Source organism: Morone saxatilis, unplaced genomic scaffold (assembly GCF_004916995.1).
Source record: "Morone saxatilis isolate NCDOM2014 unplaced genomic scaffold, NCSU_SB_2.0 Contig5, whole genome shotgun sequence".
Classification (NCBI taxonomy): Eukaryota; Metazoa; Chordata; class Actinopteri; family Moronidae; genus Morone; species Morone saxatilis.
The window spans coordinates 14,723,537-14,740,500 of record NW_023340095.1 but is presented as its reverse complement, the minus strand read 5'-3'; the positions used below and the strand labels follow the sequence as shown (position 1 = coordinate 14,740,500).

The 16,964-nt window shown below is 39.4% G+C and overlaps 1 protein-coding gene across 1 annotated transcript in view; it reads left to right on the top strand.

Annotated features, from left to right (window-relative positions):
- Nucleotides 1-14,158, top strand: part of hs6st3b (heparan sulfate 6-O-sulfotransferase 3b) — a 55,663-nt gene extending 41,505 nt beyond the window's left edge. Inside the window, exon 2 of the mRNA XM_035677031.1 lies at nucleotides 13,390-14,158. Within this exon, the coding sequence (XP_035532924.1) occupies nucleotides 13,390-14,158 (769 nt within the window). The remainder of the gene's footprint in view (nucleotides 1-13,389) is intronic.
- The last annotated feature ends 2,806 nt before the right edge of the window (nucleotides 14,159-16,964 follow it).

The following is a 16,964-nucleotide window of genomic DNA, read 5'->3' as shown; positions in this document are numbered from 1 at the left end:
CCCCCCCCCAAAGAAAAAGTAGTATCACCAGGTAGTATTTGTATGTCAGTGCCTGTGAATAGTTGCTGCTATCATTAATAATTCCCCATCCCTCCTTCTTTCCCAGGGGGGAATTGTTACCTCAGCAATTAGTGTGTTGCTCCAACAATGATGATGGTGATGATAATAAATTCCATAAAGAGGATAAAAACTATTACTTCTGACTCTAAATGATATTTTCGTGACATAAAACGTGTGTGGTGAAGGACTAAGAGGATGAAATAGTGAAGTTGTGTGTGTGAAAGTATTGGAGATGTAAGACTCTCATGGCTCTCAGTGTCTTCAGCTCTGTGTTATGTGATGTGACATGTATTGTGGTTTCCACTGCCAGCCTGTGTACTCACGTCTCTCCTCTGCCTGTATTATTAATTCAGAAACCATGTGAATACACGCCTTGTCTCCTCCTACACTGTCTCATGGAAAGATCTTTGAAAGAGAAAGATTAAAAAGAGGGCATAATTAGACAGGAGGATTTTCACTATCATGCTAATTGAAGCTTTGCTGTCATATTACAATATCTAATTGGTCTCAAATTACAGAAAAGCAATTATGACAGCAGGGAGTAGCTTGCCACTGTAAAGGGACATTCAGATTTCCTGTCCAACCTATGCTTTTCACCTCAGCATATGGTGTCTAGTTGTGCAGTCATTTTCACTGTAGAGCCACTTGTGTCCAAACACCCCACTTTGAAGTCCTTAAATGGCTGTAAATAGAGTTGCATTTGTGTATTTCAACGATATCACGTCATTAAGAAGTAGCATATGAGATCTATTATGACTGTAACACAGTTATGTAGCTGTACTGACACTACTTAACTGCCACTTAAATCTTTGTTCTCTGTTGCCTGACAAGCTGAGGAGGTCAAATAGGTAATGTCCCAGGAGCTGAAATGAGCTGACAGATCTCATTAAAGATACACAGGCATTCAGATTTGAGTGAAGATGGTACCATTCCTGAGCTGCATCCCCAAGTATACAGCTTGTAATTTTGGTCTTGCCCCTGGTAAAGACTTTTTCTCTTGGCTCTATGCAGCTGCTCATTGCGGTAAGGTTACCTTTTGTGTTTGTGAATCACGCACCTTTGTGTCAGACTGCGGGGTGTGTGAATGCCACAAAGAGGATAAAGGAAGCGAGGCCTGAACTGACTTGCAGCATATTTCATATCTGAACAGTGTGTGCTGACTTCACCTCCGACGACATTTTGTTATGTTAAAGCAGTCGGTTACCTGAGACTTCACTCCGCACTCACTGTGTTTGGGTGGTACATAATTTGGCTTACCATTGCTACCATCCATGAAGTGGTTTCTCGTGTCTCAGCTCAGGGAGATTGTTCTGTGAGCTTCTGTATCTGTTATCTTGGCTTAAGCGAGTACTCCACCAATGGAACTGCATATTGCATTTTAGAAATCCCCACATTTTTCTTCATTGTCAAAACCTGGCGCCTACATTGGACACAATGGAACTTGACCACCAACAATCGGGTCAGAGATTCTGGTGTGTTATGCGAGTAGTGGATAATGTTGCCTCGAGCCACTACCGTCAAGCAGAAGCAGAGGCAGAAGGGTGTCCAGGGCCATCATGGCTTCCCCCTGAAATCTGATTGCACTCCTTTAGGAGTGGAAGTTTTTAAACCCCTGACCTCAAGCTGATATAAGCGGGATACAGAAATCTGTTAAGCTTGCTTGTTTTTAACATTACACCCCCAAATTTGTTTTTTATTTATAAATTTAAGCTCTGCTGATAAATTGCCTCAAGTGACATCACTTGAGGGTCTTTATTGATTACTTATGTGAGAAATGTCCACAGTTACTTTATACATGAGCCATAAATACTTTCCATAGATATGTGGCATTTTCCTTTTATGTTTCTGTTGCATAATAGAAGGAATAAAATGTTTTGAAGGGCAATTTTTTCCCTTGTTGTTATCTGCCACTTCTAGTACAAGTACTCTCTATATGCACACCATGTCAAGTGCTAGCAATGCCAGCTTCCTGACAAGTAAATGAAAGGTCCCATCGTTCTTCTTGTTTCTTCCCAGGTGACACCCCCTGTCCCCATTCCGTCACCATCAAAAAGCCGAACAAGATGCCGAGAACCTCAAAAACGGTCCATTATGGGCTGCCAGGGGGAGTGCAGACACCATTAAGGAATGGTATCGGTTACAAATAATGCATGTCTCAAGTCTCATTCTCATCTTGTCTGAGAGAAACGGGACAGCGCAAGATGTACAGATGCACCGCAGAGACCCTGCATGTTGAATCGCTCTCACAGACCAAGGACATCTCCTCACCAGAGACATGGTGATGAGAGGATGCAGACAAGAGCTTGCCATATAATCCCACTCTAAAGCCACACCTAGGCCTATACGAACAACTGAAACAAACCTACAGTATTGACATTCTAAGCACACAACATTTATGTACTCTGTTTCTTACAGCATATTGTGATTTTCTTTATTGTCCTGCTATTGGGATGGAGGATATACGTAATGTCACAGTTCATAAAGTGGACTGATAAAGGAGAGTCATCATCAGTCTCAATCACCTTACCGGCAGTAATATCAATGTCACTTTTCATGACTGCTGAAATTAAAGACCGCAGGGATGGAGGAAGTCATTACCTAGAGAAGTCATTTCTCTTTAAGCGTCTTTGCACATGGCGTATGACGCAGTGCTCAGGCACAAATCACTTACTATAACATCTCTAAAGTGGTAGAAGATGCACTAATCAAGATGAATTATAATAAAACGCTTTTGTTAATGCTTTTTGTGCACCGTGAAAACCCGGCCTGTTCAGGAAATCCTTCCGATAAAGCTTGCACTACACTGCATTATCTCCCTGTGAAAGGTTTTATAATGAAAGGTGCAGATAACAAAGCGTAACATGCTGGTTTGTGGTTGATTAAGATCACAATCACTCTAATACAAGCTCACCTCCTATTGGGTTTACATTATATCTGTGCAGACACAATAAGTTATTTGATTAAAAGACATTAATAGCATATATCCTGCGATGAGTACAGTTAAAACGCTCTATTAAAAGTCATTTCTGCAAGATTCGAGATTTTGGAAAACCGCACATAATGTGTGAGTACTGAAGAACTTCACAGATAGCTGGATGACAGGGCACTTGTGTTGTTGGCCATTTCAAACAGAGAAGAAAGTCAACACTGAGCGGATACCAGCCCTTCCGCTTTTACTCACGTGACAATCTTAAGATGTAATCTCAAAACTCTAAAGGCTCACTCTTTTACTGTGAGACGCCATTAAGTTCTGAGGCGTTTATGTCTTTTTAATGAGAGAGCTAAATTGCCTTCATACGCAGTGGTTTTTGTGCAAATGAAAGCCTTGCCGACTGTGAATGTCAAGTAGACGACTAAATGTTCCTCGGCACATTGTGGGCCACGGGCTGTAACATTAGGATTCACGCTGATGACCATGTGATGAAGCCGAGCAGTACTCTCTACTGGAAAATATTTAAAATGTAATGAAGAAAATGCAGAACTCTAGTAGCATGCAACACTGTCATTACAGTGCGTGACACAAAAAGGATCTGTATCAGAAAAATAAAACAAAATTTGCTTCACTGCAACAGACTGTGCCAAATATTCATACTGCTGTATCCTTTTGATCAAGAATGACTAGACACCCGTATCCCGCTGAAGATGCCTGATGATTCCTTTGGTGCAAGTAATATCTGAAACATCTTCAGACACAGCCAGGATTGTGACAGTTACAGCGGAGGGTATCAGTTATTTAATACTGGCAATATATTTGGCACATATCCCCAGATCACCTCTCTACCGCCTTACACTTTATGTGCTTTGACAGCTACTACATCTTCATCTAGCTACATCAGTTTGTCTGAAAATGTCTCACTTTGCGGTAAATAGCTAATTATGGTGATCTAGGCAAACAGAGATGTTATAAAAAAAATCTTAACTTTGTTCAGCTTGGTTGCGTCACGTGATCTAAGTGGGGAATTTCTTTCACACGACGGTGGTTCAAAGATGGTCCCTGGCATCAGATTTGTATGTCCTCTTTGATTTTTCTTCGGCCATCCACCGTCTTCTGGACAACCACAAAATAAAGCGGTGAAAATATACTGATATACTCGAAATACTGATATTGATTTTTTTACATGGGCCTTTTTTCTGGTGGCTTAAATACGTTTTGTTGCTTCCCCCAATCCACAGCCCATACTTTATTTAGCTTCCATGTTAGTACTCCTGTCTAGGTCTCCAAACTGGCGACTTGCCGAACGCTGTGTAGAATGAAGGAAATACGCTGACTATGGATAGGTACCTCATACAACCCCACTTCAAACAACCTTAATCTCTTCAAGTTCTGTGATCTGTTGCCTCTGCCAAAAAATTGCAAGAAGTAATGTTTTGTTTTGTTTTGAATCTTATATTAAGCATTTTATTGAAACATGCTTTAATTGTACAAACTGACAGGCATTGCCATCCTAGCTATTAAGGTAATTTACTGACTTCAGTATAACAATGCAATATAGAAAACAAAACTTTTAAGTATGAAGTAAAAACATTAAGTATTCTCTCTACACATAAATAAAATAACTGCACCATGTTCCAACATTTCATGGCAACTACGCCCTTCTTGTCTATGCCTATAAATAGTGAATTAGGATGATTTAATTCATGCTCAAATTTTAGCTCTCATGAGCTCATAATAATACATGTTCATTCTTTATGCCATTGCCACATAAGCATACAGGCTTTGTTCAGGGGGTGTACAACTCCATCTCCCTAGTTTGATAGTACATGCAGGATCTGGTTAGCTGAACGGTTATTTGAGGGTTTAGTTCTCAATATGCCTTGTACCTCCCTCTTGCCTTTGCTCGTACACATTTTATCATCTTTTCATGGTTTTTATGTCAAGTCAATCTGAGTACAAAACGCAGTGTGTCCTCACTCTTAAAAACGACATCCCATGTACAAACCCAACCTGTTTTTCTCTCACTAAAGCTTGTACTGATAGGAGCTCTGCCTCTTATAAACAGGTTGGGTTTAGTGTAGCGAAAGATTTTAGAGGTACTTAAGCCAAAAGTGAAATCAGCTAGGAGAAGGCAGCTTCAGACACTTTCTTTCTTGATCTTTGTCAGAGCTCATAATTGCCATGAGGTTTATTTTGCTTTAATTTATATATCATGCCATACAGTATTTGCTACAGTAATTGTCATAGTCTGTAGGGGTTTCAAGTAATGCCCCTACATGCCGAGTATGAAAAAAACAGGAATAGGAATTCATTAAAAGGGGAAAACGTTTTCATATACAACCAGATAACTTCCGAATAAATGAGATATTGAGACGCGGGCTCAGGCACTATTTCTTATTATTAAATGAGAGGAGGAAGTAAATGTACCGGTCTCTTTATTTTAGGTTTCTTGATTTATAATTAAAGATTTAGTTAATGCTGAGGCAGTGTGTTGTTTAATAGACTAGATTAGACACATAAGTTGAAGAAGCTGTTCACTGGCAATATACTGTATGTTGAATCTTTTATAAAATGTTTCTTACAAGACCTTGAATGTTATTAAATGCAAGGGAAAAAAAGAGATTCTCTGATCTAAAAAAGATATCCAGCGAAGTCTGAACATTTGTCCTTGGCGCTGTATCAGTCAGAAATTGATAAATAAAATGCAATTAAGATTGTTAGGTAACACACCTTTAAAGCTTTCCTTCTCAGGAGGATGTAAATGGAAACTTCCTTTGAGAACTGTTATCTGATTGTTTTCTTTGCTCTGACCGGTCCTACTTTTTTGCTATTGAATAAAGGCTTCAGTACCATGGGTATATTAGATTTTGAAATACACAATCAGATTTAGGCGTACACCATTTGAACGGCTTTTCAGCAATTTGACCTAATGTGAGAAATAGTTAAAAACACTGCAACCACTCAGTACAAAGGTAAGCATTATTTTTCCTCTGTGTGTTATTTGTACATTCAGTTCAATTCAAAGGGGCTTTATTGCCACTGGAAACAGGTGTTTAGGCTGCATTGACAAAGCAAGTGTAAAATATACAGATTAGTAAAAATAAGTAGACTTGAAGTTAAAAACTATAAATACATTTGTGTATTTGTTTGTGTGTGTGTGTGTGTGTGTGTGTGTGTGTGTGTGTCTAGGTCCGTCACTGTCACTCAATATATGCAATGTCTCCTTCTCCTATAGGAGTATTTTTAATTCCTAATTAATAGTTTAATTTAAGTCATTAAGCTCTTTGAAATGAAAGAGTTGAGCTTGGTAAAGTAAATGTTCCTTATTGCACTGAATGTTTTACATTGTAGGAGTAACTACATCTCTGTCTCAACCTCACCTGTTGAACAGTGACCACAAAACCACAATTTTTAGTGACTTCCTTTTTCAATTGCCAATCTGTGGTCACTGAGCCTGCACTTGGTTAGGATCTGTTATTGTGCTGCTACAGTGCTGCTGCTCTGCTTACAGTAGAGAGATATGCTGCCAATTTAAAAACTCTTTTTAGGGCCGGATAACATTCAGATCTACTTTGGCTTTAAGTTTCTTTTTTTCAGTGTTCCAAATAGCTTTTTTTACATTGTGTTATCATTTGGTTTAGTCTGATTGGTGTTTGGAAAGTTGTGTGTCTGAGGGTGGCACTTCAGCACTAAATGACATAGAGGACTTGTTTCTATGCTCAGCTCTTGGTTTTGGAGAGCTTTGGAATAAAGGGTATCTAGGGGGCTGGATTTAATGTGATTAAAAATTTGATTGCTCTCTTTGCACTCTTGTTAATTATCAGTGGGTATCTGCCGTCTGCTGTGTACATGTAAAATGTATTGCAGATTTCTTTATGTAAAGACTCCTGTTGGATATTTGTCCAAACGGGTATCATTCTCACTTTCTGGTTCTGAATAGGAGTGGGAAAGTAAATTTATAGTGTCGAAACCAAAGCTACAGGCCGTGAAAAACCGGCTCTATAAGGTCTTACCCTTTAATACCGGCAGAGAGAAAAGGGACTGTAGCAGAATTTGGCTTTGCTTAAAGAAAGTCCAGCTTGGTTTTGTGTTCTTGTAAAGCTCTAGGTGAGTCATAACCTCATGTAGTCACACCTGCTGTGGAACAAATTTCTTCCTCATGATTCAACTTGTGTTTAACACTAGAACAGTTTGTACTTTATCCTTTTTGTTTGAAGCTGCTGATAAAATCCAATCAATAAATCCCCAGTATAGCATCTACAATATTTAAATTCACATTGACTGAGGAGTGCTCGTAGTGTACATCCATATATCTGTGTATGAGTGTTGGGATTGCACCTCAACAGTTGTTTGTTGGTTAAAGGGGAGCGCTGGGACCAGCTCATTGAGAGATACCCGTATTCCTATTGTGTCCTGCTATTGACTGCTAACAACTTACATCAGATGTACTGCTCAGATGTTTGAAGGCTGTTGGAGAAAACAACCACATACTACCTGGAGGAGATTTTTTGCCGTGTGTATAACATACAACCCTCTCTCCTGGAAATTACATTTATATCATACTAATTTGTTTTCATAATTACGTTGTGGTGGATTATGTTTACAGGCAACATTATTCGAGTGAATGAAACATATATTTATCTACCGTGCCACAGTTGCAAGGAGGTGGTTAGTTATGGTTTTGAAAGCTCTTAAATGTCAGATTCAGATCAATGCAGACTTTTTAGTATTAAACCAAACCTCAATTTTGAAAATTAGTTGTATACGAACATAATTTCATTGGGTTGATAATGTTATATGTTTCTGTGCACTCAGTAACACACTCCACGGCCCATTGTCAACATGGTCGTTAATAAAAAGATAGTTTCCTCAGCAGCAGCTTGCAGTCGTTCTCATGTTCCACTCTTTGATTTCAGATCTTAAAATACAAAACTATACCAGCCTGAAATTGTTTGTTGAGATTGAATCAGACATCACTATGTTGCCTTCTGCACTCATAAACTTTTATCATTACCACCATGATTTACCTGAATGAGGAGTCTCTCGGAAAAGGCCCGTAAAAAAAAAAACAGAGTGGAGAAGGAGAGTGAAAGTTGTTTATATGCAATGCCTCAAGTGAGGTGCAGTGAAGAGAGACAATGCACAGCACAGCCAGAGATAAACAAAAGCGATACAGAGGGAGATTGACGAGTGAAATCAGCAGCGTGATTAATGTGACAACCTTTAAGAAAAGGTTATGGATCCAGAGGGAACACTAATGTCTAACACTAATGTAGGACATGGAGGAGAAGCAGAGTGGAGAAAAGGGCAGGAGTCAAGTGAGGTGCAAAATTACATGAATAGGCCATTCCCACTGTACTGCTCTTTACTCTCTGCTCCCATATTCACCTCAAGGTTTAGATATTTTGCTTCTTTAATGTTGATATTTTTTTTACACACTGTCGCACCTAATTTAAATTATATTATGTCATAGTATGTTATGTATCACTAATGCCACATAGCATACTACATAATGCAGCTGGACTAGGTTTAGTCAGATATCAAACAGTAAAATGAGCTTGGAAATGTCAAAACTGCCAATCAGACAGTCAGACTGAATTTAATTTCACCTCATTTGTATAAAATATAAAATACATACTACATGATAAATGTGATACACTCATTTATAGTCTTGTCTTTACAGCTTTCTTTCAATAGATGCACACTTTAAGTATGAATCAAAATATGATTCTAGTTGTTTAGCAGAATATTACAGTGTATAACTGTGATGTTACGTGTACAGTCATGTCTGTCTTTCTTGTGACTGTTCAACTGCATGAAGGCAATCATGCCCTGAAAATGACAGTGAAAAGATGTTGTTAATGCTCCTGGACTGCAGAGGAATAATGGAGAGAAATCAAAGCTGTTACATTTTGAGGATAAATCAGAGAAGTCAGCAGACTGTATACAGGTAGAGGTTTGGACACACACACACACACACAAACTGTGTCTACTACAGCCCAACAACATCAGTCAGTCCCACTGTTGTACTGGGACATATTCTGTCTTTACTTATTTACTGCTCAGTGTGTTAGCCTTTGCTCTCAACAACTTTCTGCTCAGCTCACAGAGATATATTGTTTTGCTTTTCCCTATTGTCTAGCCCACCCTCAAGCACCTGCAACAATATCCAACTCCCACACATGAATGTCTTGATGAGTGAATTCGGTTCATCCACTTCCAAGCACCATGTGCTCAGGCTGAAAGTACAATGTCCCTTTTAGCAGCCTGCAATCAGGGAGAAGCAGTGGGCTGAAATTGTGTCATTGAGGCTAATTACGTGAAATTAAAAGCCAGTAGTCTGTTGCACATTGGCTGTGGATAAAACTGTTCCTTTGTAGGGCTGCGACAATATTTAGGAAGCTGGTTATTTTTTTAGCCGTTTTTTAGTCGTTTGGTTGCATAGGCCATTGATCTGTCCACCACTTTGGTCCAGACTGAAATATCTAACAACTATTTGATGGATTGTCATGAAACTGTTACAAATATTCCCCAGAAGTTGAATTGTATAATGACTTTTCCTCCAATGACAATGACATTTGAGTTTTTTAGGGAAATGGCTTGACAACAAAGGATTGCCATTACATTTTGTGCATACATTAATTTTCCCCCAGAATAATTAGCTTTTGATTCACCGACTTTTAGTCTAGCACAGGTTGGTTCCAAATACCTGACACTGAGTTACATATACACTACATAGGTAACTGTATACATTACATATGTCATTCTTAGTAGTATACTCTTTCGGCAGTTAGTATACAGGTAATCAATATACTAGCCTACTGTTTTTAAACAGGAAATTATGCAATTTGTAAAGCGCCATGTAAAGGCAATCAAACTATGACTTTTGAATTCTGTTAATTAAACTTAACAAAGACACAGTAAAATGTTATTCCAAAAAATGTATTTTTAACGTCTCCTCGTGATCCTGGAACTGTTTCATTACCATATGTAGTTAGTGAGGATGTAGCTGTGTTTAGCTCCTCCTTTTAGTCTTTTTAGTATACTGACAGAGCTAATTTTTTTTTTTAACTTTCTTTCCCAGCCATTGTCTCAAATTGCTGTAATACATCTTTAAAATGCATCAGTCACACATTCTATAGTTTTCATGCACACTGTATTTATTACACAATTTCCATATCCATTAATTACATCTATACACTAAGCTTCAGTATGCCTGTCCGTAGCTCCCATCTGGTTACTTGCTTTAGTTTCCCTTTTTTTCCATACTTTTGAATTCCTCTTCCATCTCAGCTTAATGGCACCTATTTAGTTTGTGCTCCACTGAAGTCGGGCTGCTGGTGCTGCTGCTTTAGAGATGAGTATTCTGGGGCAGAATGAGTTGCAATATGCCTCCTATCCATTATTGATCCATGATTAACTAGAGTTCAACACAGTTCTTGACTCCAACCAGGCACGTAATCGCTGCGGGGTATGGGTCCCCCCAATATATACAATATGGACATGTATATATATATTTATTGTTCTTATAATTACTCCCCCTCCCGGTGTCTGACTGGAGATTTCATCCTTGAATCCAACACCCTAAAACAGGCTGGGAAACCTTGGCAAAGAGATGTAGCTTTAGCACAACTTTGCAAGACTGTATATTATTAAAATGACAGCTGCTTCCTACAGTTTCTTTAATTACAACCATCTACTGGAAAGAAGCATCACAGTGTAAACTTTTAACAGTGCTTTTGATAGTCAGTGTGAAATGACTGTAGGGGTGGTACTGATGATAACACAGGCCAGAGGTAAGAGAAGCCTGTTAGCCTACCCCCTCCTCTCTCGACAGCCATCTGTATCACTCAAGGAAAGCCTCCTCGAGACAGCTCTGCACACCCGTTGATCCTGATGCATTTTGACACTGATGGTGCACACAACTGACCTTTGGGCTGTCGAGTGCACTCAAACAACACTTGCTGCATGTGTTTATGTCCCAGAGACAGTCTAATGAGGATGTATCCGCAGCCAGCCAACTCAAGGAGCAAGTGCCAGGATGCAGCTGCTGCCACCAGGGCTGTAATCACAGCCTCTTGGCTGACTCATATTGGATAACGTTGTCAGTGGTGGCATTCCTATGGCACAGTTAGGACAAATCTTCCACAGATAAACTAGACATATTTTTGGCAATCTTGGGGTTTCTTCAGTCAGATAATGTTGTTATTTGTTCACTTGAATATTTTTTTTGTTTCTCAGTGTGTACTCATCTCAAATGTGATATCTTCAGAAGAATTTGCTTCATACCATGAATATTCTCTCAGTGTACTCAACCAGGGTTGAAGTTTGATTGAGGTTGGACAAATAGGTTAAATAAGCTAAATGTAAGCCACAAATAAAACCTTAATGCACAGTACAAGAGCTCACAGGTTTGGAATTGAACCTTATTACACTTCTTCCTGTTTAGCTTAGTTTTCAGAATTTAGAAAATTGCTTTTCCTATTGTACAAATTATTGGTATGAGAGCACGTTCTTTGCAATTTACAACACACTTTATTTACAGAATGATTCCTACAGGGAAGAAGCGTCCTTGTTTACATTTGACAGCCTGTCTACACTTGACGTTGCAAACATAAAACAAAAATAGACCATGCTTCATTTTTATGATGCTCTCTTCTGGAAGTATAGTATAAGACTGGCTAGGCATGCAACTAACTAGATGTTTTCATTAGAAATTCATCCGTTGATTATATTTTTGATTAACCAATTAATAATTTTATCTAAAAAACAGTAAAAAATAAAATAAAAACTTTAATCTGCCCAAAGTCCAAGCTGACATCTTCTAATGTCTTGTTTTGTCTGACCAATAGTCTAAAACTTAAAGATATTTAGGTAATACAATAAAATAAATAGCCAATCTTCATATTGGAGAATTTAGAACAAAATAATGTTTAGTGTTTTTGTTTAAAAAAATAATAAAATCCATTATCAAAAAGGTTGGCAACATGTTGATTAATTGACTAACTAACAGTGCCCTCCATCCTCATCACAGCCACATAGAGAAGGAGTCTCAGACTCTGATAATGCTTGTGATGTAATAAGAGGACAAAAATTTAATATGTTAAAAAACAAATACAAAAATCTAAACAAATAGTATATTCTCCTTTTAAAAAAGATTATATTCCAGTGCGTGTACAATTTCAGAGATTTTCTTTTGGCCTATCAGCTGCATTGAATCCAACCATGAAGGACAAGGAAGTATAAGCACAGGAGACTGTTTCTGTAGCTCTTTTATTTCCACTCCTGGGCAAGACTGTGTGGATGTTTGCTGTGTTAAAAGAACTGAGGCAGCACTGAGAGCAGCTTTGGAGTCTGCGTGAATTCTCAGAGCTGCACTCGGCTTTAGCTGCCCGGACTGTTCTCTTGGGAGGGGGTTGCATCATTAAATATTCACCTGGCACTCACAAGACATCACCTTAGGAGAGGTTTACCTGACCAACACCTGTCCAATCTTTGTTTTCCATCAGAATGTGCTTTGACGTATCTGCGGTTCAGTAGAGTAGATCTCCTTGGAGGTCTTCAACCTTGGCATGAAGGGCATGTTTAACCCTCCTGTGTGGGTTCTCAAGCTAAATATCAACTTAAGAATCAGACATGATTTGATTTGTAGCCATGCAGTTATTATAGATTTTTACTAATATTGCTATTAATTTTAGGGCACAAACTGTCTGTCTTGCTTCCTGAGACACCTCTCTTTGAAAGCCTCTTTGTTAACAGTGCAGAAAATCAATGCATCTATGTTAAGCTTGCTCGTTTCTCCTCCTGTTCAGTGACCGTCCTTTTGCAACGATTGAGGACATAGTCGTCTCTGGGGTGAGGCGATGGTTTGTATGAAAAAGAATAGCGCTCATATACCAGTTCTTCACCACCAAAATGCTAGCCGAATGTGTTTTCTCCTGTAATGACCTGCTGTGATTGGGTGACAAATGATGGGTAGGATACCCAGTTGAACGTGCGACAGATTTGAGGCACAAAAATTGAAACCTCATTATTTTGTAACAGTGGCATGTTTGGGATTTAGTTGGGTCAGTGTTACTTACTTTCTGTATGTCCGTGGATTACCATTATTTCTTGATTCCCAATTATTCTCCATGTTGGCAGGTGGAAGAAATCCGTGGAACAGAAAACGTTCTAGCTCAATTTTGCTAAATCATTACACTGATGCAAGGGTTCAATTTTCAAGGGCAATATATATAATAATCTCATTAGTGAGGCTTTCAGTTTGCCAATTAGCATTCAACCTTGAAGTTTCATACACAGACAAAAGTCGCCATCTGTCAGTACAATGCAGGGCAGCCCTCTGTGATGATGATGTGCTCACAGCTCTCTAACTGTGTTTGTTTTGGCTGCAGGAACTTCTACTACATCACCATGCTGCGTGACCCAGTCTCCCGCTACCTGAGTGAGTGGAAGCACGTTCAGCGCGGAGCCACATGGAAGACCGCCCTCCATATGTGCGATGGACGTTCGCCCACCCAGGACGAGCTTCCCACCTGTTACAATGGGGATGACTGGTCCGGTGTCACCCTGACAGAGTTCATGAACTGCCCATCCAACCTGGCCAATAACCGTCAGGTCCGCATGCTGGCGGACCTGAGCCTGGTGGGCTGCTATAACCTGTCTTCTATGAACGAGAGCCAGCGAAACCACATCCTTCTTAGCAGCGCCATGAGCAACCTGAAGAACATGGCTTTCTACGGCCTGACCGAGTTTCAACGCAAGACGCAGTACCTGTTTGAGCGGACGTTCAGCCTGCGCTTCATCTCCGCTTTCACGCAGATCAACAGCACGCGAGCCGCCAATGTGGACCTGAGCGAGCTTGTGCGCAAACGCATCGAGGAGCTCAACTTCTTGGATGTGCAGTTGTATGAGTACGCAAAGGACCTGTTCCTCCAGCGTTTCCAGTTCACCCGCCAGAGGGAGCACCAGGAGGTGCGCTTGAAGAGGCGTGAGGAGAGGCGATGGCTGAGGGAGCAAAAAGAGCAGGGCAGGCCATGGGTGCCCAAACACAGAGGGGTCGGAAATAGAGGCGGGAGAAGGGGAGGAGGGTTGGAGAAAGGTACTGATGGTGACTTTCCAACCACCACTGAGGACTACACAAGCCAAGTGGCCCGTTGGTGAGGCTTTGGTCTTAAGGGAGAGGAGCCAGAGAGAGATCCCTCACGGACTAGTTCAAACGTTTCCTTTGACTCTCTCTCTCGCACATCCTTTGTCTCACCATTAATCTGTCTCCTGCATCTGTCTGTTTCTCAGCTTCAGTGTGATCCAAGTGCTCTGCTGTTTCTTTATGAAAACTACCAAGTCTGTGGGTCTCACAGCAGCTCTGCCTTGGAGTGCCCTTTGGTGTCTTAAATCTTAAAATGCTGTTTATATATTTTTTTGTTGTTTCATTTTTTTGCCTTGTTTATTTATCATGTGTTGAAAAAGACAGTAAACTGAGGTGAAAAAAAAAAAACAATCAAAAGAAAAGCTGCCATAGACTGCGTTGCTCTTAATTTTGACATTCAGAAAAGTTGACGAATGTCATTGAAGTCATTGTCTTTGTTGCAACTGGTAAAAAAAAACATATTCCGTTTGAAAGGTGTAGTTGTAGAAGAAGTGATGGTTGCATGTCACACATCCACATTATTCTGACAATTGAGAGTGATTTCCAAAAGATATACAGTACTGTAAGCCAAGGTTAATAAAAGAAACCGCAATGTATTTATTGTATTTTTGTTTAATGAAGCCCTCTTGAAAGACCACGTTGTATGCATTCAGTACCTATGTTTTAAATCAAATTATAGAAGAAATATATCTGATGCTAATATTTTGGTCACAGTCCATTATAAATTATTGTGCAGTACTTGCAGACTTTAACACATCTCCCAAAGATAGTCTATGATATACACACAAAGCTAATGACACTAATGTCATAAAGAGGTCATCCTGCAAAATAACTTTCCCCCATACCTTTGGAAGAGTACTCTGCGATGAGTAGAGTAATTATTTTTTGAAGTAGTGGGCTGCAGAGATAAAAAGTTAATAAATAGTACAAGTGATGAAATGTGTCAGTGTGGCTGGCGTGTGTCTCGACTGTGAATGAGACGATCAGCATTCAGTTCTCACGCCCCTCCCCGTCACACTGGCTGCTTTTACATGTTTGCAGAGCTGACGGCAACTGCACAGTGGGCCGCGAGTGCACTCTAATGCCAGCAGAGTGCCAGCCTACAAAGACCAGCCTCAAAGCAGATAGCCGAGAAATAAAACACGTCTGTCATTTATTCTGCCCAATAGTTTCCAGTCCCTCAAATCCAATCAGCGCGGCAATACATGAAGATGAAAGAGGGCTTGTTTTTATCTGCTTGAATAGGCTTCAGCGATGCTTTTCATGCCTCTTATCTCATATTTACTCAAAGCCCCTGCTTATCAAGTTAAATGTTCACTAAATGTCAAGATTGAAGTGGTGTGGCTGCTGCTATTTTAACAGTAATTTCTCATGTTTCTTCTCCGATGCAGTTACTTATAAAATACCTCAGACAGCACACTTTTGTTTCCTTTTAAAGAATCACCTGTGTTCTGTCTTGTTTAAGTGATTCATCCAGCTCGAACAGTGAATGTGTTGAATACGGGCTCAGCCGTTTGAGCTCTTTATGTCTGTATGGGTTCAGTGAGTGTGTGGATGAATGGGAAAGAACAAAGACTGGGTGTATAGCATATTGATAACAGTTGATCAAGTGTTTCATGTGGAGCTACAGCACTGAATATTGAGTCATTCTGTGTATAATTTATAACTGAGTTCTTGCGGTTATGCCATTTGTGGTGTGTGAAACAGCATGGTCACAAAAATTAAAATAATCTAAACATTGTATATGTTTTATATGCTTAATGCTCAAATCTGCTCATAACATTGAATATTTACACCCCAAAAACTCTAATCTGCTTTATCAGGACAGTGTGGGAGTGGTTTGATCATGATTTGTCCAGTGGTGGAAGAAGAACTCCAATCCTTTACTTAAGTGGAAGTACCAATCAAGGTAAAACTACTCCAATGCAAGTTACTTAACTAAGATTGTTACTGATACTGACTGATTAGTGATGCATCAGTGTGTAAACAGAACTTTACTGGCTGATCGAGGGGGAGCTAGTTTTAACTACAACCAAATTAAACCAAGTTTAGAAGTTAGAAATCTGTTTGGTGGAACTACTAACAGCACATCTGAAACCTTGACAAGCTTTCAAGGGATCACAAGCCAAGAAATGTTGGACACCAATGGTTTAATCTAAACAATGTGTTGTATTTTATACATTTATCACATATTTAATTTAATTTAATTTAATTGAAAATACTAATCTCTAAATTAATTTAGGATTTTAGTCAATCAGAGTAACACTTGTGTGTTAAAAGTATTAAATTTCCCTCTGAACCGTAGTGGAGTAGACGTAGCATGAAATGGGAACGCTCAAGAAAAGTACAAGCACCTCAAAATCATACTTAAGTACTGTGTTTGAGTAAATCTTGTTATTTTACTGCTAGATTCGATTGACAGCAGCCAGTCACTGTCATCTCACCAACTGTCATCAGATTTTGATTCAAATAAATCCTGATTGGTGCTCAGAAGAATGTGATCCCACATTTCCATCTGAGCCCCAGCCAGTCAGTAGAGCACCAGAACCTCAAACACATAAAGCAACATTTACTTGTAATGGAGTTGTTTCTTTTTTAACAAAGGCCTTTTTACTCGTTGAAAACTCACAGTAGGAAAATATTAAAATTAATGATGGCTGAATTCCATTTAGCTGCTTCAGTTTTCAGGTCCTGTTATTTTCATTAATGTTTATAGCAACACCTGTTCCCTTCTTACTATGTCAAGTAAAAAAGTATGCTGTGGAAATGATCTATTGTAATATTGTTACTTTACTTAGGTAAAGAGTATCTGAATACTTC